The 24879-nt window shown below is 39.3% G+C and overlaps 1 protein-coding gene across 1 annotated transcript in view; it reads left to right on the top strand.

Moving 5' to 3' along the window:
- Nucleotides 1–24879, top strand: part of FAF1 (Fas associated factor 1) — a 347080-nt gene that overhangs the window by 55823 nt on the left and 266378 nt on the right. Inside the window, exons 3-4 of the mRNA XM_007536689.3 lie at nt 17031–17077; nt 20166–20371. Coding sequence (XP_007536751.1) covers nt 17031–17077; nt 20166–20371 — 253 coding nt within the window. The remainder of the gene's footprint in view (nt 1–17030; nt 17078–20165; nt 20372–24879) is intronic.

The raw sequence follows: 24879 nt of genomic DNA on the forward strand, positions 1-24879 counted from the left end.
ACTTTTCTTGCCACCAGGGTTACTTCTATGCCTGCATGATGTCATTGTTCTTGGCAGCCAGCTTTCTCCTTTTCTTTATTTTTATACAGGATGGGAAACAGGCAGAGATAGAAAGAGAGAGGGAGAGAGAAAAAGGAGAGAGGAGAGATATACACATCTCTTCTCTGCCCCTTGCAAAGCTTCTCCCCTGCATTTAAGGCGGGGACAGTGGTTTTGAAATGTGACTCCTCATGCATGGGAACATATATATTCTACCTAGTGAGCCACCCACCATCTGGTCCTCCTTTCACTCACTTTTTGTGTTGTCATATGTTCTAGTTTTACACCTGCCATAAACATGGTATTTTGCCACTGCTTTTGCCTCATATGATCAATTTATCTTTGGAAGCAATAAAAGGTAAGGAGAACATTTTAGCAAGTTCTTTCTTTCCTTCCTTCTTCCTTCCTTCCTCCCTCCCTCCCCTCCCTCCCTCCCTCCCTGCCTCCCTCCCTTTCTCTCTCTCTCTCTCTCTCTCTCTCACCAGTGCACTACTCAGCTTTGGCTTATGGTGGTGTGAGGGATCGTACCTGGGCCATTGGAGCCTTAGGCATGAGCATTAGTTTTGCATAACCAATATGCTGCTACCTACCCCTACCCTATTTTTTTTTTCTCTTTTTTTCCAGTGTATTTGGGGTCATAAGAAATAAGGAGCGATTTCCTTTTTATGGTTCTCCCATGGGAATTGCAGTGGCTTGCTTTGCAGTTTGGGCACAGATTTGTTGCATGTGGAGTGTGGGGGTCTTATAAGAGTGGAAGCATTGTGTGAATCCTCTGATTACAAGTTGGCTATGCAAAAGGCCTTGCAGAGAGAATCAGTGCTTCCACATTGAGCGAGGATTAGAAAGTCAGCCCAGGGGCCGGATGGTGGCACACCTGGTTTAGCACACAAGTCACAATGTGCAAAGACTTGAGTTTGAGCCCCCACTTCCCACCTGCAGGGGGAAAGTTTTGCAAGTGGTGAAGCAGGTCTGCAGGTGTCTCTTTGTCTTTCTTCCACTCTATTACCCACTTTCCTCTAGATTTCTGGCTGTTTATCCAAAAAATGAATAAGGATGATGAAGAAGATACATTGAAAGGAGAGGAGAGGAGAGGGGAGGGGAGAGGAGGGGAGGGGAGAGGAGGGGAGAGAAGGGGAGAGGAGGGGAGGGGAGGGGAGAGGAGGGGAGGGGAGAGGAGAGGAGGGGAGGGGAGAGAAGAGGAGAGGAGGGGAGGGGAGAGAAGAGGAGAGGAGGGGAGAGGAAAGGAGAGAGACCATATATTGAGACTGCAGGGTTGCACAGGTATTAGTTCTGGGCCCATGACTGGACCAGAGCTCCATTTAAAAAAAAAAATTATTTATTTATTCCCTTTTGTTGCCCTTTTTGTTTTATTGTAGTTTTTATTGTTGTCATTGTTGGATAGGACAGAGAGAAATGGAGAGAGGAAGGGAAGACAGAGAGGAGGAAAGATAGACACCTGAAGACCTGCTTCACCCCTTGTGAAGGGACTCCCCTGCAGGTGGGGAGCCGGGGGTTCGAACCGAGATCCTTACGCTGGTCCTTGCACTTGGCGCCACCTGCGCTTAACCCACTGCGCTGCTGCCCGACTCCCACCATTTGGTATCTTTATTCTCATGCTGTTGAACTCTGTGCTGCAGCTAGAAATTGCTCAAGAACCATTTTTTCATCTGAAGTGTTCTAGTGCCCTCTACTGAAAAAAACTTAACATTGTGCTCACTTTAAAAGACAAGTTCAAGGTTCAGGTGATAGTTCACTCAGGAAAACCAAGTGCATATGCGATTATGCTCGAGTCCCTGGACTGGAGCTCTCTCACCAGGGAAATTCCCTGGGTGATGGAACAATGGTTATCTTCCTCTGTCTCTCTGAAATGAAAAAGAATAAAAAAGTCAACTTTGCTCTGTAGTGGTAGACTCACTCTGTGTGCCTGGACTGGAGTTGGTGTACTGCACCAAAGTAAAAGACTCTGGGGTCGGGGAGGGCTCAGGTCCTGGAACATGATGGTAGAGGAGAACCTAGTGGGGGTTGAATTGTTATGAGAAAAATTGGGAAATGTTATGCACGTACAAACTGTTGTATTTTACTGTTGACTGTAAGACTGTAAACCCTTAATTTCCCAATAAGGGGGAAAAAAAGAATCACTCTGTGCCACCAAAAGGAAAAAACAAAGAAAAGAAAAAAAAAAACAACCCCAAATTGAGAGAGGAATCTTTTTTGCTCTTTATTTCTTTTTTTTCTTGTCTTTCCTTGTTCTTGCCCCCAGGGTTATCACTGAGTCTGGGTGTTTGCACAGTGGTTCCACTACTTTCTATTTCTTTTTTAAAAATATTTATTCCCTTTCATTGCCCTTGTTGTCTTTTATTATTGTAGATGTTGTTATTGATGTCGTCATTGTTGGACAGGACAGAGAGAAATGGAGAGAGGAGAGGAGGACAGAGGGGGAGAGAAAGACAGACACCTGCAGACCTGCTTCACCGCCTGTGAAGCGACTCCCCTGCAGGTGGGGAGCCGGGGGCTCCAACCAGGATCCTCACTCTGGTCCTTGCTCTTTGCGCCACCTGCGCTTAACCCACTGTACTACCATCCAACTCCCTACTTTCTATTTCTTTGATAGAAGTCAGGACAGAGAGACAGAGATAGGTGGGTAGATAGGTAGATGCGAGAGAGACCTGCTTTCCTACTTGTGAAACTTTTGCCTGCAGGAGGGGACTGAGGGCTTGACCCGGGGTCCTTGAGTAATGTGTAATGTGTGCCAACTGGCTGGCTTATCAGATAAGTTTTTTGTGGGTGAGCATTTTAGCTGGCAACTGAGAACAAAGAGCCAGCCATGTAGTGTTCTGAGGAAAAAGAATTGTTGAAATAGAGGAAAGAACAAATGCAGAGACCCAAAGGTGAGAGCCAGCATATGACTGAAGAAGAGATAGAAGCCAGATGTTACTTGAATTTTGTGAGTGAAGGAAATAGAATGCCAAGAGAAATCAGAACTTGAAGTCTGGTTTGGGAACCCTGTAGTATATCGTGTCTAATAAGAACATTCAACGTTATAACTCATGAAAATATGTTTTCTCATTTATGCACAGTTTTAAAAGAATTTATATTCATTCATCCCTTCAATTATGTGTATGTGTGTGTGGGAGACTTCACCTCTCTAGACACACTTTTTCAGATAGAAAGAGACAGAGAAAGGGAGAGAAACCACAGCACCAAAGCTTCCCCCAGTGCTGTAATAATCCCATGTGATGTATGTGGGACTCTAGCCTGGGTCACATGCATGGCAAAACTGGGCACCCTCCCAGGTGAGCTATTCTCAGACCCACATGGGTAAGAGTGACATAAAATTAAATTGTTCTGGATTGCAAGTGAGTGTTCTGCTATGGACCATAAATGGTGAGCTCTTATAATACCTTTCTGTGAAGAAACAGTTGAAGAACCCGTTATTTGAAGAACTTATTTCCCAGACCTTTTGGTTTTTGCCTCTATCTGTTTTTCATCACCTGGCCCTCATTGATCTAGGAACTCAAAATGTAGTGTCTTATATGTCAGAAGTATTGGTTTTGTGAAATATTCTACTGAATGTAATGAAGCTCAGTAGAGTTAGTATAGTTGGATGCAGTTCTTATTTAGGCTGATAAAGACTCAATATACTTTGACAAAAGATAGCAGTGTCTTACATTTTTGGTGAGTTAAATGAAATCCAGAATTCTAAGTGAGTTAGAAAGTATAATGAGGCCCTTGCATTCCTAGTTGGTCAAGAAATGTAGCAGAATCCGAATCTTTTAGCTTGGAAATGTAATGATCCAGCATTCCTAGTCAGTCAGGAAGTTTAACAGTCCAGACATTGGCCAGATATTGCCTAGCAACTGTTAGGAAGGTTTTTGTGGAAAGGAAACAGAAACTAATGGTCAAACTAAGTTTTGGAACCACTAATTTATTCAGCCATGGCTTTGGTATATCTTAAAATGCATTATATAATGCTAGGTTTTTTTTTTTTTTCTTTTTCTTCCTTCCTTCATTTCTTCTTCTTCTTCTTCTTCTTCTTCTTCTTCTTCTTCTTCTTCTTCTTCTTCTTCTTCTCCTCCTCCTCCTCCTCCCCCTCCTCCTCCTCCTCCTCCTCCTCCTCCTCCTCCTCCTTCTCCTTCTTCTCCTCCTCCTTCTTCTCCTCTTCTTCTTCTTCTTCTCCTCCTCCTCCTTCTCCTCCTCCTCCTTCTTCTTCTCCTTTTTTTTTTTTTTTTTTTTTTTTTACCAGAGTACTGCTCAGCTCTGGTTTATGGTGGTATAGGGGATTGAACCTGGGCCTTTGGAGTCTAGGCATGAGAGTCTCTTTGCATAACCATTATGCTACCTAACCCCATCCTTGGATTTTCTTTTTACCATCTGGCTTTCATTCCAGATATTTCTGTGTTTTATTGTAATAATTGACTGTCTAGTTCATAATATTGCTTTCCAAATAGCTACATTATCTTTTTAAATTTATTAACCATGAGCATCAATCTGGCACATGTGATGCCAAGGATTGAATTTGGGACCTCATGCTATTAAACTCAATGCTCTAGCCACTGCACCACTTTCTGGGTTATAACTTTTTTCTTTACTAGTCAAAGACCTAATAGGCTTATGGCTTGCCTCTTCAGTTTTCTTCTGTTATACTTGGGATTGAACTAAGGACCTCATGCTTTTGAGTCTAATGTTTTAATCTACTGTACCACCTCCTGGGGCTGCAGCCTTTTCATTTTCTTAGTGTTGTCTTTTGAAAAACAGGATCTTACCTTTTGTTGAAGTTCAATTTATGACATATTTTCCTCTGTTCATAGATATTACAACTTGAGAACTGTTTACCTTCTTCTTCTCCTCCTCCTCTTCCTCCTTCTCCTCTTCCTTCTCCTTCTCCCTCCCTTCCTTCCTTCCTTCTTCCTTTGCTTAAAGCTCTAGCTCTAGCTACTGGTAGGGACTGAACCTGGGACCTCTTGTGTGCAGATTCTTTACCTTGCTTCTGTGTTTTCTGCTGGCCCAAGGAAACTCTTGCCTTTCACAAGGTCAAAGAGATTTTCTCTTACAAGCTTTTTCTTCGTCTTCGTCTTCTTCTTCTTCTTCTTTCTTCTTTCTTCTTTCTTCTTTCTTCTTCTTTTCTTTCAGCTAGGGCTTCACTGGATCTTTGTGCTGACACACCGCCACTGCTTCAGACAGATCTCCTTCTTCCCACATCCCCAACCCCCAGAGGGTAAAAGACAGGAAGGGAGAGAGACACCACAGTGAAGCTTTACAGTTTCCTTTTTGTTGCTCCCATGTGGTAACTTGGGGCTTGAATGTGGATCCTGTATATTGTAAACTGTGTGCTCTGTTGGGTGAACTACCTCCCGTCCCACTCACTTGTGAATTTAAGTAAGTAATTTTGTTGAGCCAGAGCCTTGTGCATCTGCCATTTCACTGCTCCTATGAGGACTTTTTAAAATTTTTATTTATTTATTTACTTACTTATTTATTATTGAATAGAGTCAGAAAGAACTTGAGATGGAAAGAGGCGGTAGAGAGGGAAAGAGACAGAGCACACCACTTGTGAAGCTTTACCCCTGCAGGTAGGTGAGGAGCAGGGGCTTGAACCTGGGTCCTTGCATACTGTTAATGTGTACACTTAACCAGTTGTGCTACATCCTGGCCCCCAAATTTTCTTTATTATTATTATTTTAAACTTTAAAAATGGTTTCCCCTTTTGTTGCCCTTGTTGTTTATTGATGTTGTTGTTGTTATTGTCGTCGTTATTGTTGGATAGGGCACCCGACTCCTCAGATAATTGTATTTTTAAGGGGGCCAGGTTTAAACCCAGATCACACCTATGGCATAGCAGGGCACTATTCAGGTGAACTTTTCCTGGCCCAACACCTTGGGGACCATAAGGAAAGGGTAAAATAGACTGGATTTAAGGATGATCTCTTTGATACATGCAGATCTCTCCCAGTGGTTTTTTCTGACACTAAAGGAGAATATACTAACACAACCTTACACTATGGTTTATAAGTGCTAGGGTTTATAAGTGCTAGTAATAATAACCACCAGTAACCACTAATAATCAGACTGTATTTTTTTTTTTTTAAACCGGAGCACTGCTCAGCTCTGGTTTATGGTGGTGCTAGGATTGAACCTGGGATCTTTAGTGTTTCAAGCATGAAAGTCTTTTTGAATAAGTATTATGCTACTTACCTCCACCCTTTTATTACTTTTGGTAGCCTCACAGTTCTTTTAAAGCTACTTATAAAACTAATTTTCCTTTCAGATTTATGTATTTATTTAAACGAGAAATACAAAGAGAAAGATACAGAAAGAGACCAGAGTAGCGCTCAGCTCTTGTTTGTAGTGGTGCTGGGATTGAGCCTGGAGCCTCAGGGTCTTTTGCCATAACCATTATGCTGTCTCCCCAGCACAAAACATTTTTAAGACTGTGCTTTCCTTATTTTCTTATTTTATTCAAGCAGCTTGTCTCATAAGATTTAAACCGCTGAAATGCTGAACTTTGGTTTGTCAGTTATTGGCTGTTTGGCTATAGGATGCAGTATAACTCCCTAGATTCAAAAAAGACAAGTAGAATAGGAAAAAAGAGAAGGTTTTGTGGGTTTTTACTGGTTTTCTGATGTTTCTTTCCACTTAGTAGTACGACATGCTCTAAAAGAGGAATGAACTTTTGGGAAGGGGTGTTGCCTTTGACTGCCTTTAATCCTGAGCAGTGGTTTCATTTTCTTACCCTGTCTTAATGCCTGTTTTCCTTTTGTGGAATGTGTTGAAGAAGACAGCAAGCACCTGGGGTGTCAGCATGATTGAGGCTAGGCTATCACTGTAATGATAGGCCTCTTAGCTGACCGGGGAGTCACTGTATGGTAATAGTTTATAAGAGGAGGTAACATAACAATCGAAAAGCCAAAGTGTGAAACTTTATTGAAGCAGTTAGTGCATTATGTATTCTGTTCCACCAAACAACAGACTTTTCTGCCTGTCATGGTTTTATTACTCACATTTAAGTTAGAGAAAATTTGCTAGCAGTAATATACTTCCCTAGCCTACTATCCTTCACGTTATATTTTACTTTTATTTTTAAATTTTTATTTGGTAGACAGTGAGGAATTGAGAGGGGTAAGGGAAATAGAGAGGAAGAGTAAAAATAAGAGACACCTGTAGTACAGCTTCATCATTTGTGAAGCTTGCACTCTGTAGGTGGGGGCTGGGGGTTTGAACCCTGGTCCTTGCTCATGCTAATGTGTGTGCTCAACTGGATATACCACCCCCTGGACCAACTGGGTATGCCATGTCTCAGCCCTGCCCTCCACATTATAATAATATTGAAGTTTGATGATGAATCTGGAGAAAATTAACATCTCTACAGTACAAAATATTCAGATATATAAACACAGAAAATCATTCCATTTAGTGAATGAATGGCCTGAATGAAAACTCTCAAGCCCACTGTCTTAAGCATAGTAGTGCATGCATGCACTATACCTGGTTACCTCGCAGGACTGGTGTACTTGAAATGTTTCACCTCCTCTCACTTAGAATTTCATTTTCTTGCCTATTGTACTGGTTCAGACTTTCATAGTGTTGAAAGGAGTAGTGCTAATGGCCATTCCTGAATCATTTCTATTCTTACAGGCGAAGTTTTCAATGTTTAAATTAAAAGTGATATACTTTTAAAATATTTTATTTATTTATTAATGAGAAAGATAGGAGGAGAGAGAAAGAACCAGACATCACTTTGGTACATGTGCTGCCGGGGATCAAACTCAGGACCTCATGCTTGAGAGTCCAAAGCTTTATTACTGCGCCACCCCCTGGGCCACTAAAAATGATATTAATTGACGTTTTTCTGTAACTGTTTCTTGTGAGGTTAAGGTAATTTCTTTCTACTGTTTAAAAATTGATACCAGGTTTATTAAAGGTTTTTCCTGCATAGATTGAATGGCTAAAAACAACAGCTCTTTCTGTGCAGGTTTATGAGTGGAGCAGGCTTATAAGGTACTTAAAAGCCACAGTAGGGAAACAAGCAAAAGAAGGAAAAGACTAGGGAGCCATGAGTCCTTACATATTCATCAGCATCCAGTCTCCATGACACACATGTCCCAGGAGAAACAATGGCCAGAAATCAAGGGCAAACAAGAGAAAAGTCAAAAAGCAAAACGGGAGGCATTTCCTCTGTCAGACTATTTCTTAAATCCCCCCAGTTACATTGTGTGACATCTGCCATATGCTAATGATACCTACTAACCACACAAACAAGGCCCAACCTTCCTCATGTTTACAGGAAAAGCACAAATTATTCCCAACAGCTATATTTGGGACTGCTAGTAACAAGGAAGACTGTTTTCTTCCTCCCTCCCTCCCTCCCTCCCTCCCTCCCTCCCTTCCATCCTTCCTTCCTTCCTTCCTTCCTTCCTCCCTCCCTCCCTCCCTCCCTCCCTCCCTCCCTATTTTTTAAATTTATTTATTTATTGGATAGAAACAGAGAAATTGAGAAGGGAGAGGGAGAGAGACGAAGAGATAGCTGCAGCCCTGCTTCACCACACGTGAAGTTTCCCCCCTACAGGTGGGGACCAGGGGCTTGAACCAGGTCCTTGTGTACTGTGATGTGTGCACTTAACCAGGTGTACCATTGCCTGGCCTCAAAAATGTTTTCCTTACATTGTTTCTTATAATATAAAGTAGATTTGACTTGTTGACTTTGCTCAACAATCTAAAAAGACCCTTGGACTAAGAATTTTAGTGCATAAGACTTAATGTGCTGGGTGTTGAACCAACAGTTAAGAGTTTTGAATACAGAGGATATCTACCTCCATAAATACTCTCGAACATTACCGTCTCTAATTTTAGTCTGCAAAAAACAAATGTGAAAAGAAATATCTGTTGACATGCTCCCTTTCCTCTTTTCACTTTCAAGTAAGTAGAGCAGAAGACAATTATTCCCCCCTCCCACTTTTACTGTCTGTCTGTCTGTCTGTCTATCTATCTATCTATTTTAGCAATTTAACAATGATTTACATTATAAGATTTTTTGGGGGGGATTTTGGTGGCACAGCGGGTTAAGTGCACATGTCGCAAAGTGCAATGACCAGCATAGGGATCCTGGTCTGAGTCCCTGGCTCCCCACCTGCAGGGGGTGAGGGTCACATCACGCGGTGAAGCAGGTCTACAGGTGTCTTATCTTTCTCTCCCCTTCTCTGTCTTCTCTTCCTCTCTTGATTTCTCTCTGTCCTGTCCAACAACAACAATGGCAATAACAACAATTATAAATAACAAAGGCAACAAAAGGGAAAAAATAGCCTCCAGGAGCAGTGGGTTCGTAGTGCAGGCACCAAGCTCCAGCGATAACCCTGGAGGCAAAGAAAAAAAAAGGTTTCAGGGGCTTATTTTCATACACACACACAGTTTGTGTCACTACACTTTCCATTAAATTTCAGGTTTTTAAAAAAATATTTATTTTATTTATTTATTCTGTTTTGTTGCCCTTGTTGTTTTATTGTTGTAGTTATTATTGTTGTTGTCGTCGTTGTTGGATAGGACAGAGAGAAATGGAGAGAGGAGGGGAAGACAGAGAGGAGGAGAGAAAGATAGACACCTGCAGACCTGCTTCACCGCCTATGAAGCGACTCCCCTGCAGGTGGGGAGCTGGGGTTCGAACCGGGATCCTTATGCCGGTCCTTGTGCTTTGCGCCACCTGCGCTTAACCCGCTGTGCTACAGCCCGACTCCCTAAAGTTCAGTTGTTTTATCTGTACAGAAGAGAGAGGCCTTTATGTGATGCTGACTAAAGTCTAAATGCTATCTTGTCTGAGGGTTGGATAAAGAACCTGGAGAAGGGAAGTAAGTAAGTGAAATTTTGTCTGTCAGTTTTTTGAGTGCAGCTATATGGTTCTTCCATATACTTTGTTACTTGTTTTTTCATTCATAAGTATTTATTTATTTATTTATTTATTTGACAAAGATAAATCTCACTTAGTATCTGATTCCTTTATCCTAAATTTGGTCTATAACAGTTGTGACTTCCCTTTGGACAATTTTTATTTTTATTTTAATTTTCAGCTGAGTATTCTTCAGCTGTGGCCTATAGTGGTGCCAGGAATTGAATCCAGGACCTCTGGTGCCTCAAGCATGAAAGTCTGGTGCATAACCACTGTGGTTTGTTCCTGGCCACTTGATGGAGCATGGGATATAAAGGGAGACAGAGAGAGAGAGAGAGAGAGACAGAGACAGAGAGGAGAGATACCTGCAACGCTGCTGCGCCCATCATGAAGCTTCCCCCCTGCAGGTGGAGGCTGGGGGCTTAAGCCTGGGTCCTCATGCATGATGCATGTACTTTACTGGGTGTGACACCATTTGGCCTCCCCTTTATAATTAAATATATATATATATATACACATATATATATATTTGTTTATTTGAGGGGAATAAAGTGATAGAGAATCAGAGTATTGTCCTGGCACATGTTTCTCCAGGTATCAATCCTGAGGTGTAGGTTTTTGTTTGTTAGTTTTGTTTAAACAAGATCTTTTTCTTTTCATGAGAAGAAGAAACACTGGACCTCCACTTAGACATGTAAAGTGCCAGGGACAGAACCTGGTACCACACACATGCAAGTTTGATATTTCCCAGCTTCTTAAAGATTTTTTTAAAAACTCTTTTAAAAATAGACATCGTCACACTGGCTTTTATCAGTGCCATAGGGGCGGGGCTGAAACCCAGGTCATGTACGTGGTAAAGCAGTGCACACACCCAAATTAAAAAAAAATATTAAATTATCTTTATTTATTTATTAGATAGAGACAGAAATTGAGAGGGGAGTGGAGCTAGAGAGGAAGAGAGAGAGAGATACCAGCAGCACTGCTTCATCACATACAAAGCTCTGCAGGTAGGGATGGGAGGCTCAAACCTGGGTCTTTGTGCGTGGTAACATGTGAGCTCAACCAGAGGCACCACAACCCAGGCCCTCAAGTGAACATTTTGCTAGCCTCTCTTACACATTTTTTAAACAACTATTTATTCATTTATTGTGGCATGGGCAGAGATTAGAACATCACTATGGTCTATGTGATGCTGGAATTGAACTGGAGACTGCATGCCTGTGAGTCCAGTGTTTTTTTATCCACTGAACCATCTCCTGGACCACTACCCTACTTTAACAGCTTGGTAGTGATATCTGTTTAGAAGGACTTAGTGAGTTTTTTGTTCTTTTTTACTTTTCTTTTTTTGCATTTGACTGAAAACAGGCTTTGGAATAGTTATACTTCTTAAATTCCTTTGTTTTCTGTTCTCTTTCCCTGAAGAACAAAAAAAAGTTAGAGCTTATTTAAACCAAATATTTGGCTGTTAGAAACTGTTCTATCATTGCCAAGAGGCATTTATTTTAGCTGTAAAAGTTAATAAAAGGAATAATAAAATTATTTTAGACTTAATTGTAGGAGGGCAAAGCACTCATTTTTCTTCATTTTGGTCTCATCTTGTCTGTAGTAGTTAGAGTATTTTAATATTGATAGACTGTTAGTTAAATAACGAAGAAAGAGGTTCAGGAGACAATTCAGTAGTAAAGCTTTTGAACCTCCAAACATGAGGTCCCAAGTTCCATCACCAGCACTACATATGCCAGGAAGCTGTTCTGGTCTTTTTCTACTTCTGTCTCATGAAATAAACAAAATATCTTTTGACTGATTGATTTTTATTAGAGATTTAATATTGATTATGAAATTGTAAGATAGTAGGGGTATAATTCCAATACAGTTCCTTCTACCAGAGTTTTATGTCCCCACCCCCTCTACTGAAAACTGTAGTAGTTTTCCCAAGGTCACTGATATGAGCTGATTCTATAACTATCTATATTTCTCTCTGTGTGTGTCTTTTTATTTAAAAATATTTTATTCTTTGACTAGGGACAGAAATCAAGAGAGAAGGGGGAGATAGAGAGGGAGAAGGGAGAGATACACCTGCAGTTCTGCTTCACCACTTGAGAAGCTTCCACCCGGTAGGTGGGAACCTGGGCTTGAACCCAGGTCCTTTGCACCTTGCAGTTTGTGTGCTTAACCCGGTGCACCACTACCCAGCCTAAAACAAATCTTTTTAAAAAGTAGTAAAGAGGGTGTGAATAGATAGCATAATGGTTATGCAAAGAGACTCTCATGCCCAAGGCTCTAAAGTCCCAGGTTCAGTCTCTCATACCACAGTAAGCCCGAGCTGAGTAGTGCTGTGGTTGGGGGGAAGAAAGGTAAAGAGAGGAAAAATCTTTAGAAATAAGTTGTCTGCGGGAGTCGGGCTGTAGCACAGCGGGTTAAGCGCAGGTGGCGCAAAGCACAAGGAACGGCAGAAGGATCCCGGTTCGAACCCCGGCTCCCCACCTGCAGGGGAGTCGCTTCACAGGCGGTGAAGCAGGTCTGCAGGTGTCTATCTTTCTCTCCCCCTCTCTGTCTTCCCCTCCTCTCTCCATTTCTCTCTGTCCTATCCAACAACGACGACAACAACAATAATAACTACAACAATAAAACAACAAGGGCAACAAAAGGGAATAAATAAATAAAATAAAATAAAATAAGAAATCAGTTAAAAAAAAAGAAATAAGTTGTCTGCGACAGGTAAGTATTGTCAGTGGAAATTCTTGTTTATTCATAATATCTATTCTTTGTCTTCAGATTTCATATTAGAGAGTTTATGATTTCAAAGGAAATTTTTAAAAATATCAGTAAAAGTTACTTACTTTTATTGATTTACTATGCATCAAACACATTTGTGCATTCTGTGGTTAATATATTTTTCAAAAACCCAATGAAAAAATACTACTATTATTCCAATTTACTTGGTAAGAGGACCGAAGCAGAGAAATGAGGTTAACTTTTTTGTTTTTTTACCAGAGCACTACCCAGTTCTGGTTTATGGTGGTGTTGGGGTTGAAGGTGGCCCTATGGAGCCTCAGGCATGAGAGTCTTTTTGCATAACTACCTCTACCCTAAAATTAACTTTAAAATTGAAGGGTAAATGGTGGAACTGGGATCCAGTGACTTTCCGTTCCAAAAACTTTCACTTTGATCAAAATCGAATAGCATGAGTTCTGAAGGATCTCTATCTTAATTAACTTATGGGATAATAGAAAAGTTAGAGGAGATAATTGAAGATTTTGTATAGCTATTTAAAATGTGTATAATAAAATACGACTGGGCAATAGGATTGCATCAGTGTTTGTGAAAATACATTTTTTTTTTGTCCTCTAGGGTTATCACTGGGGCTTAGTGCCTGCACTACTAATCCACTGCCCCTGGAGGCTGTTTTTTCCCTTTGTTGCCCTTGTTTATCATTGTTATTACTATTGTTGTTATTGTTGGATAGGACAGAGAGAAATTGAGAGAGATGGGGAAGACAGTTGGAGGGAGAGAAAGATAGACACCTGCAGACCCGCTTCACCACTTGTGAAGCGACCCCCCTGCAGTTAGGGAGCCGGGGGTTCAAACTGGTTTCCTTAGACCAGTCCTTGCGCTTCGTGCCATGTGCGCTTAACCTGCTGCGCTACCGCCCGGCCCCCGAAAATACACTTTTGGACCCATTCCAGAATACCTTACTTAGTGTAACCAAGTTACTATAACCAGTAATAGGGAATAAATACATGATACAGCCACCTCTATCAGAATGTAGAACATTAGAGCTTCCCATAATTGACATGTTAGATAATAGATCACAGGTCATAGAAAAGTAAATACTGGATAGGAATTTGTAAAATATAAATATATATATTTTGTCACCAGGCTTATTGCCAGGGCTCAGGAGGGGCAGTACAAATCTACCTCTCCTGGTGACCATTTCATCCTTTTCCCTTTTCTTTTTATTAGATACAGAGAGAAACTGAGAGAAGGGTAGGTAGAAAGGGAGAGAAACACTTGCAGACCTGCTTCACCACACTCATGAAGATTCCTCCTTAACCTGCTTCTTTGTTCTTGGTAATGTGTGCACTGAACCAGGTGTGTACACCTTGCCTACTTTTTTTTTTAAAAGTTGGTGGGCAAGTTAATTGACTACAGTTTAGTTGTTGACTAATGGGCATACTTTTCATCTCCCTGTTATAGGTGTCTGCAAAACATTCTTGCTCCTTAGATCCTTTCCCACCACCCTGTACCAGGGCCCCCGTGTCTTTCACACCGCTCTTGTCCCCTCCTTCCTGAGTCTCATGCTTTGGTGAAGTACACTAAACCCAACCCAAGTTTCACTTTGTGTTTTCCCTTTTGTCCTTGTTTCTTAAGTTCCACTTGTGTGTGAGATCATCGCTTATTCATCCTTCACATTTTGACTTAATATTACTTAACATGATTCTCCCAAGCTCCGTCCAAGATGAGATGAAGGAAATAACTTCATCATCTTTAACAACTAGTATTTCATTGTGTATATATAACACAACTTAATTTTTTTCTCTTTAATACTACAACTTTCTTAGTCACTCATCTGTTTTGAACATCTGGGTTGTTTCTAGTTTGGGCTATTACCAATTGTGTTACTATGAACATAGGTGTCCATAGATCTTTTTGGATAGGTTTATTTGCTTCCTTTGGCTATATACCCAGGAAAGGAATTTCTGGGCCATAAGTAGGGTGGATTCTTTGCTTTAAAATGCAGTATGAAAAGAATATATAAAAAGAATATATAAAAAGTAATGTTTGCATACCCTTAGCTTTTTTTTTAAATTTTTAAAAAATATTTATTTTATTTATTTATTCCCTTTTGTTGCCCTTGTTGTTTTATTGTTGTAGTTATTATTGTTGTTGTCATTGTTGGATTAGGACAGAGAGAAATGGAGAGAGGAGGGGAAGACAGAGAGGAGGAGAGAAAGATAGACACCTGCAGACCTGCTCTACTGCCTGTGAAGCGAATCCCCTGCAGGTGGGGAGCTGGGGTTCGAACCGGGATCCTTATGCCTGTCCTTGTGCTTTGCGCCACCTGTGCTTAACCCGCTGCGCTACAGCCGAACTCCCTACCCTTAACTTTTTATCTATTTTCTATATATGATGGTAGATTTTCCCACTTGGTGAATTTTTTTTAGAAACATCATGGTACTGGCAACTTGGTTAATTTGTATGTGTAACCATAACTGGTTTATATTGGAACTCAGATACATATATGTCTTCTCTGAGTACTTCAGTTTAATATTTCTCTTTTTTTTTTGAGGCATTTTTTAAAAATTTCATTATTGGAGGATTAATGTTTTACATTTTACAGTAAATACAATAGTTCATACATAACATTTCCCAGTTTTCCATATAACAATACAACCCCCACCCCACTAGGTCCTCTGTCATCCTTTTTGGACATGTACTCTCCACCCCCATGAACCCCAGAGTCTTTTACTTTGGTTCAACACACCAATTCAGTTTAATATTTCACTTAGTTTATTTTTCCACTTGCTTCTTTGATATTGGCAACTAGGAGATTCCATTTGGAAGCCTTTTCTTTGTTCACTTCACCCTCTTCTTGAGTTAACCTAATCCACTCCTCTAAGATTTGCAAATACTGAAAAAAAAATGGTGTGAAGCACATGTAGTATCATCATAACAGTTTTAAGCATATAGTTCAAAGATGTTAAATATTATATTGTTGTGTCATAGCTCTCCACAACTATTTAATTATTTAGATATTTTTTATTTATTTACTTTGGATAGAGACAGATAAATTGAGGATGAGGAAGAGAAAGACACTTAAAACACTGCTTCACTGCTCATGAAGCTTCTCCCCCTGCAGGTGGTGACACAGGTCTTAAACCAGGTTCCTTGAGCATGGTAGTGTGTACCTTCAACCAGAGAAGAGATACCACAGCATCAAAACTATCTTGCTATATTCACCCCACTTCCCACCTTTTTTTTTTTTTTTTTTTTTACTTTGATGTGTAAAGGATGGAAAGGGAAGGGAAGAAGTTGTTCTGATTCAGTGACAAAACTGGGAAGTTTTTTTTTCTTCTTCATTCTTCTCTTTATCCTTTAGGGAACTGCCCACTTTCAGAAACATCTATATTACGTAAATTTCTGAGTTCTGAGTGAATGATTGGTGAATTTTATAGATCAATTGTAAGGACTTTGTTTTCATTTTAATAAGGTAGCTTCCTAATGATACTTCTGTCTTTTTTTTATAGCCTGATAAATGATTTTTTTAAATGATTCTTGATCCTACATTTCTCCCCTTTAAATGTTCTTTTCATTAAGACTAATAATTATTAACACAAAAGAATGTATTTAATTCCTAATTAAAATTTTTCCTTTAGAATGTTTATATTTATGAGTCTATATCTTGCTTTTTGAGGAAGTAAATAATGTTTAAAATATTAAGGTATTGATTTTAAGACACATGAATATTTTACTTGAATAAAGACTATGGAAGTAAGCTTTTCTGGCGAGGGTAGAGAGCATGATGGTTATGTAAACAGACTTGTCATGCCTGAGGCTCCGAAGTCCAGGTTCAAATCACCACCATAAGCCAGAACTGATCAGTGCTCTGGTAAAAAAAAAAAAAAAAAAAAAGGAAATAAGTTTTTCTTAATTTTTTTTTTTTATTGCTGAGGAACTATGAATCCACTATTCCTGGTGGCTGTTATTTTCTTTTTTCTTTTCTCTTTCTATTTTTGACAGAACTGAGAGAAATTGGGAGGGGCGAGGGACAGAGAAAGAGACCTGTAGATCTGCTTAACAGCTTTTGAAGTAAAGATGAGAGGGGTCTGAATGTGGGTCCTTGCTGCACATGATCCTATGTGCGTTTAATGGAGTGTGCCACTGCGCGATCTTTAAACCATTAAATATTTGGAGGATTTTGTATGTCAGATGTATGTTTAAATATTCTGAATTGATATATTATAGAGAAGTAGAAAAGCATTTAATAGATAATACTTTCATTACTATATTTTGTTTATGTAAATGTCAAACTGTGCATATTTTCTTTTATAGTGTTCCCTACCCCCATTTTTCTGTTTCTTTAAATGATCTACTTTATTATTCTTTTTGTTTGCAGGCAGCTATCAATGGTGTAATACCCCAGGAAAATGGAATTCTTCAAAGGTATGTTATAAGGCACTTAGTGGTAAGAAGAGAATTTAGAAAAGCAGAAAAGAGACATCATTGCTTTAATTTTTTGATAGAATATTTGATATTTGGTGTATAGTTCATTATGTTTTTTTTTGTTAGTTGCATTTCTTAAAATCTCTAACATTTTCTTTATCAAATTATTTCAGAATGGATGATGCCATTTTTAAAGCTGTTTCTATTATATATATATATATATATTAAACTATTTTGTTTAGAGACTTCAGTATTAGTATCTGGAATGTTTTTTGTTTTGTGTCATTTCCAGAAGGTAAAATTGGGAGACAGCGGCAAACTTTTACAGTAGCAAAATGATTCCTTAAATTAAAAATAAGCCATCAGGGGAGGGGTTGGTATACGGAGGTCTGGTGGTGGGAATTGTGTGAAGCTGTATGCCTCTTATCCTATGGTTTTGTCAATGTTTTCTTTTTATAAATAAAAAATTAAAAAAAAATAAGCCCATAACTTTCATGGCAGAGACCCAGGCTGGAGTTGAGCAGCGTTCTGGTGAATAAAGAGAAAAACAAACAAATAAACAACAACAAAAATGAAACAAGAATTGGAGGCTAATTAGGTTTAAACAAACATACTGAGAGTTGGGCAGTAGCGCAGCGGGTTAGGTGCAGGTGGTGCAAAGCGCAAGGACTGGCGTAAGGATCCCAGCTCAAGCCCCTAGCTTCCCACCTGCAGGGTAGACGCTTCACAAGCGGTGAAGAAGGTCTATCTTTCTCTCTCCCTCTCAGTCTTCCCCTCCTCTCTCCATTTCTCTCTGTTCTATCCAACAACAACAACATCAGTGACAACTACAACAAAAAGGAATAAATAAATAAGTAAATAAATTTTTTTAAAAAAATAAGCACACTATAAAGTCACAGTAAGTAAAACCATTCTTCTTTCCAAGTGTAGCTTAATTACTTCTCTTCTCAATCCAAACTTTGGCTTAAACTTTGATGGGTGGGATTTCTAAGTCACTGAAGCATAATCTGTTAAGTGCAGATAGGGAAACAGAAACAGCAGAGTAGGGATGAGATTATGGAGAGGAAGAAAAGTGCTATTGTACAAACAAATTCACCATGAAATATAAAGTGTACTTTATTTATTTTTAAATATTTATTTATTTTCCCTTTTGTTGCCCTTATTTTATTGTTATGGTTATTATTGTTGACAGAGAGAAATGGAGAGAGGAGGGGGAGGCAGAGGGGGGGAAAGACAGACACCTGCAGACCTGCTTCACTGCCTATGAAGCGACTCCCCTGCAGGTGGGGAGCCGGGGACTTGAACCGGGATCCTTATGCCAGTCCTTGCGCTTGGTGCCACCTGTGCTTAACCTGCTGCGCTACCACCCAACTCCCAAAATGTACTTTTTTTTATGTGAAATCTTCTATTTAGAAAGGAAACAAAATTCTGGTACCTGTTTCACACTTCGTAATTAGTAGTTTTTAGGTAAAAAGCTGTGATAAACATACCTTTTAAAAAAAATTTAAACCTCTTAAAAAAACTCTGTCAGGAAATATTTCATCCAAAGTAAATGTGACTGGTTTCCAAATTCCTTTTAAAAAATGATTTTCTTGGTCAGAAGCTTTCAGTCCTACCTTGAAATTGAAATTTTGTGTAGAAAGCAAATCAGATGATTACAGGAACTTCCTTTAAGATCATTTCCCTGCACTTGGTTTAGAAAATTTTAGACTACTAAATATGACTCCAGTTTTTTTTTTTTTTTTCTTGAGTAAATGTTAGTCCACTTTTGGTGCCAAAGATTTTTACTTGCTAAATCGTCATGGATTCAGCTGCTGTAGTCTAAGAATACATTAGCTATTAGTATTTGCTGTGTGCAAGCTATAGAAATTCCCTTTTACTGTTAAAACACACCATTTCTTCGGCCATAGAATATTTTAATATATTTTATAACAGGAAGCTTAGTGCTGAATTGTTAGTAAGGTTGGTGTTATGTTTAGAATTTTAACTTTTCAAAAAAATATTTATCCTCTTTTGTTGCCCTTGTTGTTTTATTGTTGTTGTTGTCATCATTGGATACGACAGAGAGAAATGGAAAGGGGAGGGGAAGACACAGAGAAGGAGAGAAAGACCTGCAGACCTGCTTCATTGCTTGTGAAGCGACTCCCCTGCACGTGGGGAGCCGGGGCTTGAACTGGGATCCTTGTGCTTTGCACCAACCATTCTTAACCCGCTGTACTACCACCCTACTCCCTGGAATTTAACTTCTACCAGAGTGAGGGTTTTTTTTTTTTTTTTTTTGGCTTGTTAAATTAAGGAATGAATTAATTGCCCACATAATTACATAATTTTATGTCAGTTCTATTCACTAGTATTCCTCTCCCCTGCCCCCCCCCAAGGTTATTGTTGGGGTTTGCTTGCACAATTCCACTGCTCACAGATGATATATATTTTTTGCATTTTTCTTTCTGTTTTTGACAGGGGGGGGGAGGGAGAGGGAGGGAGAGAAACAGGCAAGAGAGCCACCTGCATCATGGTTCTGCTTGTGAAGCTGCAGGGGGATGTCTATTCTATTTATTCACAGAGATTAGAATACTATTTTGCAGCTGCAAAGATGACTCGGTGAGTACAGTATAGAACTTGCATGTGTGAGGCCCCAGTTTACATCTTCAGCATTACATATATTGGGATGCAGTTCTCTCTCATGAAAGAAAGCTCAAAAATATTATAAAATTTGGTATTATCAATACTATATGGCAAAAGTCTGTGTAAATGCTAAATGACATGTGTAAACCTGTAATTGGCTTAGAAAAACAAGGCTGAGAGGGAGAGTCACGTGACTTCACAAAGTCCAGTTTCATAAAGGAAGAACACTTTAAGCTAGGCCTTGAGCTAGTGCATTTTGGTACATTTGATAGAAAAAAATAAGCTGGATATGGAGAGGGTCCCTAGTGGTACTGTAATGATTTGATTGATAATTCTTTTTTTTTTAAATAATTTATTTCTTTATTGGGGAATTAATGCTTTACATTCAACATTAAATACAATAGTTTGAACATGCATAACATTCCCCAGATTGATTGATAATTCTTTTATGTCAACTTTTCAGCGACTATGGAGGTGAAACTATACCAGGACCTGCATTTGATACAGCAAGTCACCCAACTTCAGCTCCTGCGCCCTCTTCCTCTTCAGCATTTCGACCTGTAATGCCATCTAGGCAAATTGTAGAAAGGCAACCTCGGATGCTGGACTTCAGGGTTGAGTACAGAGACAGGAATGTTGATGTGGTACTTGAAGAGAGCTGTACTGTTGGTAAGGTTTTTCCCTGTCTTAAAACTATCACATTTCATTAATTCAGTAGGTAATCATTTCGTTTGAGTTGACTGTCAACAAGAAGAAACAGGTGGGGAGTCGGGCGGTAGCACAGATGGCGCAAAGTGCAAGGATCAGCATAAGTATCCCCATTCGAGCCCCTCCCCACCTGCAGGGGAGTTGCCTCACAATTGGTGAAGCAGGTGTGCAGGTGTCTATTTTTCTCTCCTTCTCTCTGTCTTCCCCTCTCTATTTCACTCTGTTTTATCCAACAATGATGACAACAATAATAACTACAACAATAAAACAACAAGGACAACAAAAGGGAATAAATCACATTGAAACTGACTATCTTCCCATGTGTATTATTGTACTTTATTTTTAAGTGCTATGTTGAGAATGAGGCAAGTTTTTGTTGTTATTGTCCCATATACATGGAATAATATTTGATCCTGCTTTAGGGCATATGCAAATCAACCAGGAAGTTAAGTACATTTTATGTTGAACCCTATAACTGATGCTAACTTATTTCCATATTAATGAGAGATTAGAAATAAGACCTATAAAGAAACTATGTTAAACTTATGTTCAAGAATTTGTTTCTTGCTTTTGTTGTAGAATCAGAAATTGCACTAATTTCTATTTCAATGCAGATTTGACTTAAATCTAAACTATAGATATTTCTGAGACTTTGCCTTTGTTTCCTTTCTTTTTGCTTCCTTTTTTTATGATGATCCTTTCCTAATTTTATTAATTGAGGTCTATTACAAAGAAAAGCAAAGCTCTTAAGAGAATGAATATTGCAAACAGTAATCAGATTTTTATTCCTAAACTTTCTGCTGCTTTAGAATAAAATTGAAATTTGTTTTTAATTGTCACGGTTTTCTCTGGGACTTTGTGTCTGCATGAGTTCATTGTTCCTATAAGCCATTCTCTTCCTCCTCCTCTAGAGGGTGAGAGGCTGGGGTGTGGGTGTGGGTGGGGGTGGGGGGTGTAGAGAAGGAGAGACACTGCAGCACTGCTCCACCATTCATGAAACTCCCTCTGTGCTTAGTGATCCCATGTGGTGACTGGGAGGTTGAAAAATGTGATCTTGGGACCAGGCGGTGGCACACCTGGTTAAGCACTCAGATTACACTTCACAAGGATCTGGGTTCAAGCCCTTGGTCTCCATCTACAGGAGGAAAGCTTCACAAACAGTAAAGCAGCTCTTCAGGTCTCTCTCCCTCTCCCTCTCTATCTTCTGTTCCCCTCTCCATTTCTCTCTGTCTCTATCCAATAATAAATATATTTTATATTAAAAAAGGGTGATCTCTACTGCTGGAGCTAATCACCTTGAGTCAAAATTGAAATCTTTTCATATGACCTATAAGCTGCTGCTGATCATCAGGTGCTGGCTGCATTTCTAGTTTTTATATGTTATTACTCTGTTCCTTGCTTACTATGCCTAAATTATAAAGGAATTTTAAAATACATATTTACTAGTTCCTTGAGTATGTTGTTAGTTCACACAGGGCCTTTGAACTTGTTCCTTCTGCCTAAATTTCTGTACTAACCCAGCAATTTATCTTTGTGCCCATCCCCATGTCCCAAATATCCTGTCTACTATAGTTCTTTTCATGTATATAAAAAAAAAGCATATAAGGGGTTGAGCGTTAACGCAGCAGTTAAGTGCACATGACGCAAAGCGCAAGGACTGGCATAAGGATTGCGGTTCGAGCCCATAGCTCCCCACCTGTGGTGGGGTGGGGGGGTCAGTTCACGAGTGGTGAAGCAAGTCTGCAAGTGTTTATCTTTCTTTCCCCCTCTCTGACTTCCCTTCTCTCGATTTCTCTCTGTCCTATCCAACAACAACGACAGCACTACAAATTTATTGCTCCTGGCAGCCAGTTTCCCCTATTTTACTCAGTAGGACAGAGAAAAATTGAGAAGGCAGTGGAGGATAGAGAGGGAGAAAGATAGCCAGACACCTGTAGACCTGCTTCATCACTCATGAAGCATCCCTGCTGCAGGTGGGGAGTGGGGGCTGGAACCTGGGTTCTTGTGTGGGTCCTTGTGCATATCACTATGTACAGTTAATCGGGTGTACCTCCACTCAAACCCCTGTGTGTGTATATATATGTATTTCTCTCTTTCTCTTTCTCTCTCTCTCTCTTTTTTTTTTTTTTTTTACCATTATGACTAGTATGAGTGAATATGGGATTTCAGATCCTACTTCAAGACCTTTCAGTTCATTTATATATGTATTGTATAATGGATTTCTGAGTTTATTTCTGTTTTCAAATTTTGAGAAATCTACACTTTTCCATAGTTGCTGTTCCATTTTATATTTCCATTAGTTTTCCTACATGCTTTTCAATCATTATTGAAAAAGATGTGAAACAAAAGTCTTTTTTTGTGTGTTGGTTGGTTTACCTTAAAAGATGACCATTTTAACATGTGGAAGTGAATCTTGTGGTTTTGCATTGTTTTTATGATATTAGTGGTGTGGGATATTTTTCTTATATACACTGGTCATTTGTCTTCCTTGAAGAAATTCAGGTCCATCAAATCTATTAGATTATTTATTGAATTGCTATCCACTGAATGTTAGTTGACACTGTATTAGCTATATGGTATGTAAATGCTCTTGGTCTATAGATTATCTTTCACATAGTTGATTATTTTTTTAAAAAAATTTACTGTACTCTATAGCGATACTAACCCTGAGTGCTCTTGGAAACTATGTAAGGTTGGGCCTGTTTCACACTTGGATGAGAGTTTAATGTAGTCCCACTTTTTAATTTTTACTTTGTTGTTTATTCTTCTGGTAATACCCAAGCAATCATTGCTAAGACCAACATCAACTAGCATTTCCTTTGTTTTCTTCTGTGAATTTTATGATTTCATATAATCTATGGAATTGTGCTAAATCCTTTTGAATCTCTTAACTTTTTTTTATTGTCTTTATTTATTTATTGGATAGAGACAGCCAGAAATTAAGAGGGATAGGGTGATAGGGAAAGAGACAGAGGGGACCGGGAGGTGGTGCAGTGGATAAAGTGTTGGACTCTGAAGCTATGAGGTCATTAGTTCAATCCCTGGCAGCACATGTACCAGAGTGATGTCTGGTTCTCTCTCTCCTCCTATCCTTCTCATTGATAATAAAATATTTTTTAAAATAGGAGAGGGAGAGAGACACCTGCAACACTGCTTTACCACTCACAAAACTTTCCCCCAGCAGGTAGGGACCAGAGGCTTGAACCTGGGTCCTTATGCACTGTAACGTGTGTGCTCAACCAGGTGTACCAACCACCACCTAGCCCCACTTTTTCCATATAGATATAGGGAGACAGAGGCAGGGGAAGAAAAAAGTTTGAAACTGGGTTGTGCGTATGACAAAGCAGGCATACTAGCCAGGTGAGTTATCTTGCTGGTCTTCCCAGAACTATTTTAAAAGAGGTTATTCTCCACTGTGTAGACATGACACCCTTGTCAAAAATCTTTTGAAGTGTGTTTTTGAGTTTATTTTTGGGCTCTTTCTTCCATTTTATTGGTCTATATGTCAGTCTTCAGCTAGTACTAAACCATTGTTATTACTTGGTAAGATTCATTGAGATCAGGGAATGTAAGTCTCCTAGCTTCATTTCTCTCTTTTTTAATATATTTATTTATTTTCCCTTTTGTTGCCCTTGTTTTTCATTGTTTTTGTAGTTATTATTGTTGTTATTGATGTCATCGTTGTTGGCTAGGACAGAGAGAAATGCAGAGAGGAGGGGAAGACAGAGGGGAAGAGAAACATAGACACCTGCAGACCAGCTTCACCACCTGTGAAGCAACTCCCACTGCAGGTGGGGAGCCGGGGGCTTGAACCGGGATCCTTACACCAGTCTTTGTGCTTTGTGCCATGTGCGCTTAACCGCTGCGCTACTCCCCATTTCTCTTTTTCAAAGTTGTTTAGGCTATTCAAGGTTTGTGGTTCCATGTGGATAAAATTTGATTTCAAATAAATTTAAACTGATATTGTTTCTGCATAATATGTACCTTTTTCCTGCCTGCTCCATTGCAATTTTTCATTTATTCTGGATTATGATTATTCTGTTACCATGAATACATTCCATTTCAAGAATTATGTTATCTTCTCCATTGTTCATGGTTACTTTTTAGTATGTACCCCTTTAGAAGGTGTACTCAGAGATATTTGGGATTTGGTGGAATTTTTTTCTTCCACTGAATTTGCTTCTTCTTCTTCTAGCGTTTGCCACTGAATTTGCTTATTCACAATATTATTTGAGGGCATTATCATTTTTATACCCTCTATAATAACTCAGAAACTTTTTCCTTGAGTAATTAGAATAACTTCTGCATAATTTCCATTATTTCAGTTTCTTTCTTCCTTTAGTCTATAAGTTATAGTTGGTCTTTCTGATTTATAAATCTTATCCCTTATCTATCAGCTGTTCTCTGGAAGACTCAGTTATCTTAACAATCCATATAAATATTTTTCTTGGACCTTCATGGGCATAGTT

Source organism: Erinaceus europaeus, chromosome 13 (assembly GCF_950295315.1).
Source record: "Erinaceus europaeus chromosome 13, mEriEur2.1, whole genome shotgun sequence".
Taxonomy (NCBI): Eukaryota; Metazoa; Chordata; class Mammalia; order Eulipotyphla; family Erinaceidae; genus Erinaceus; species Erinaceus europaeus.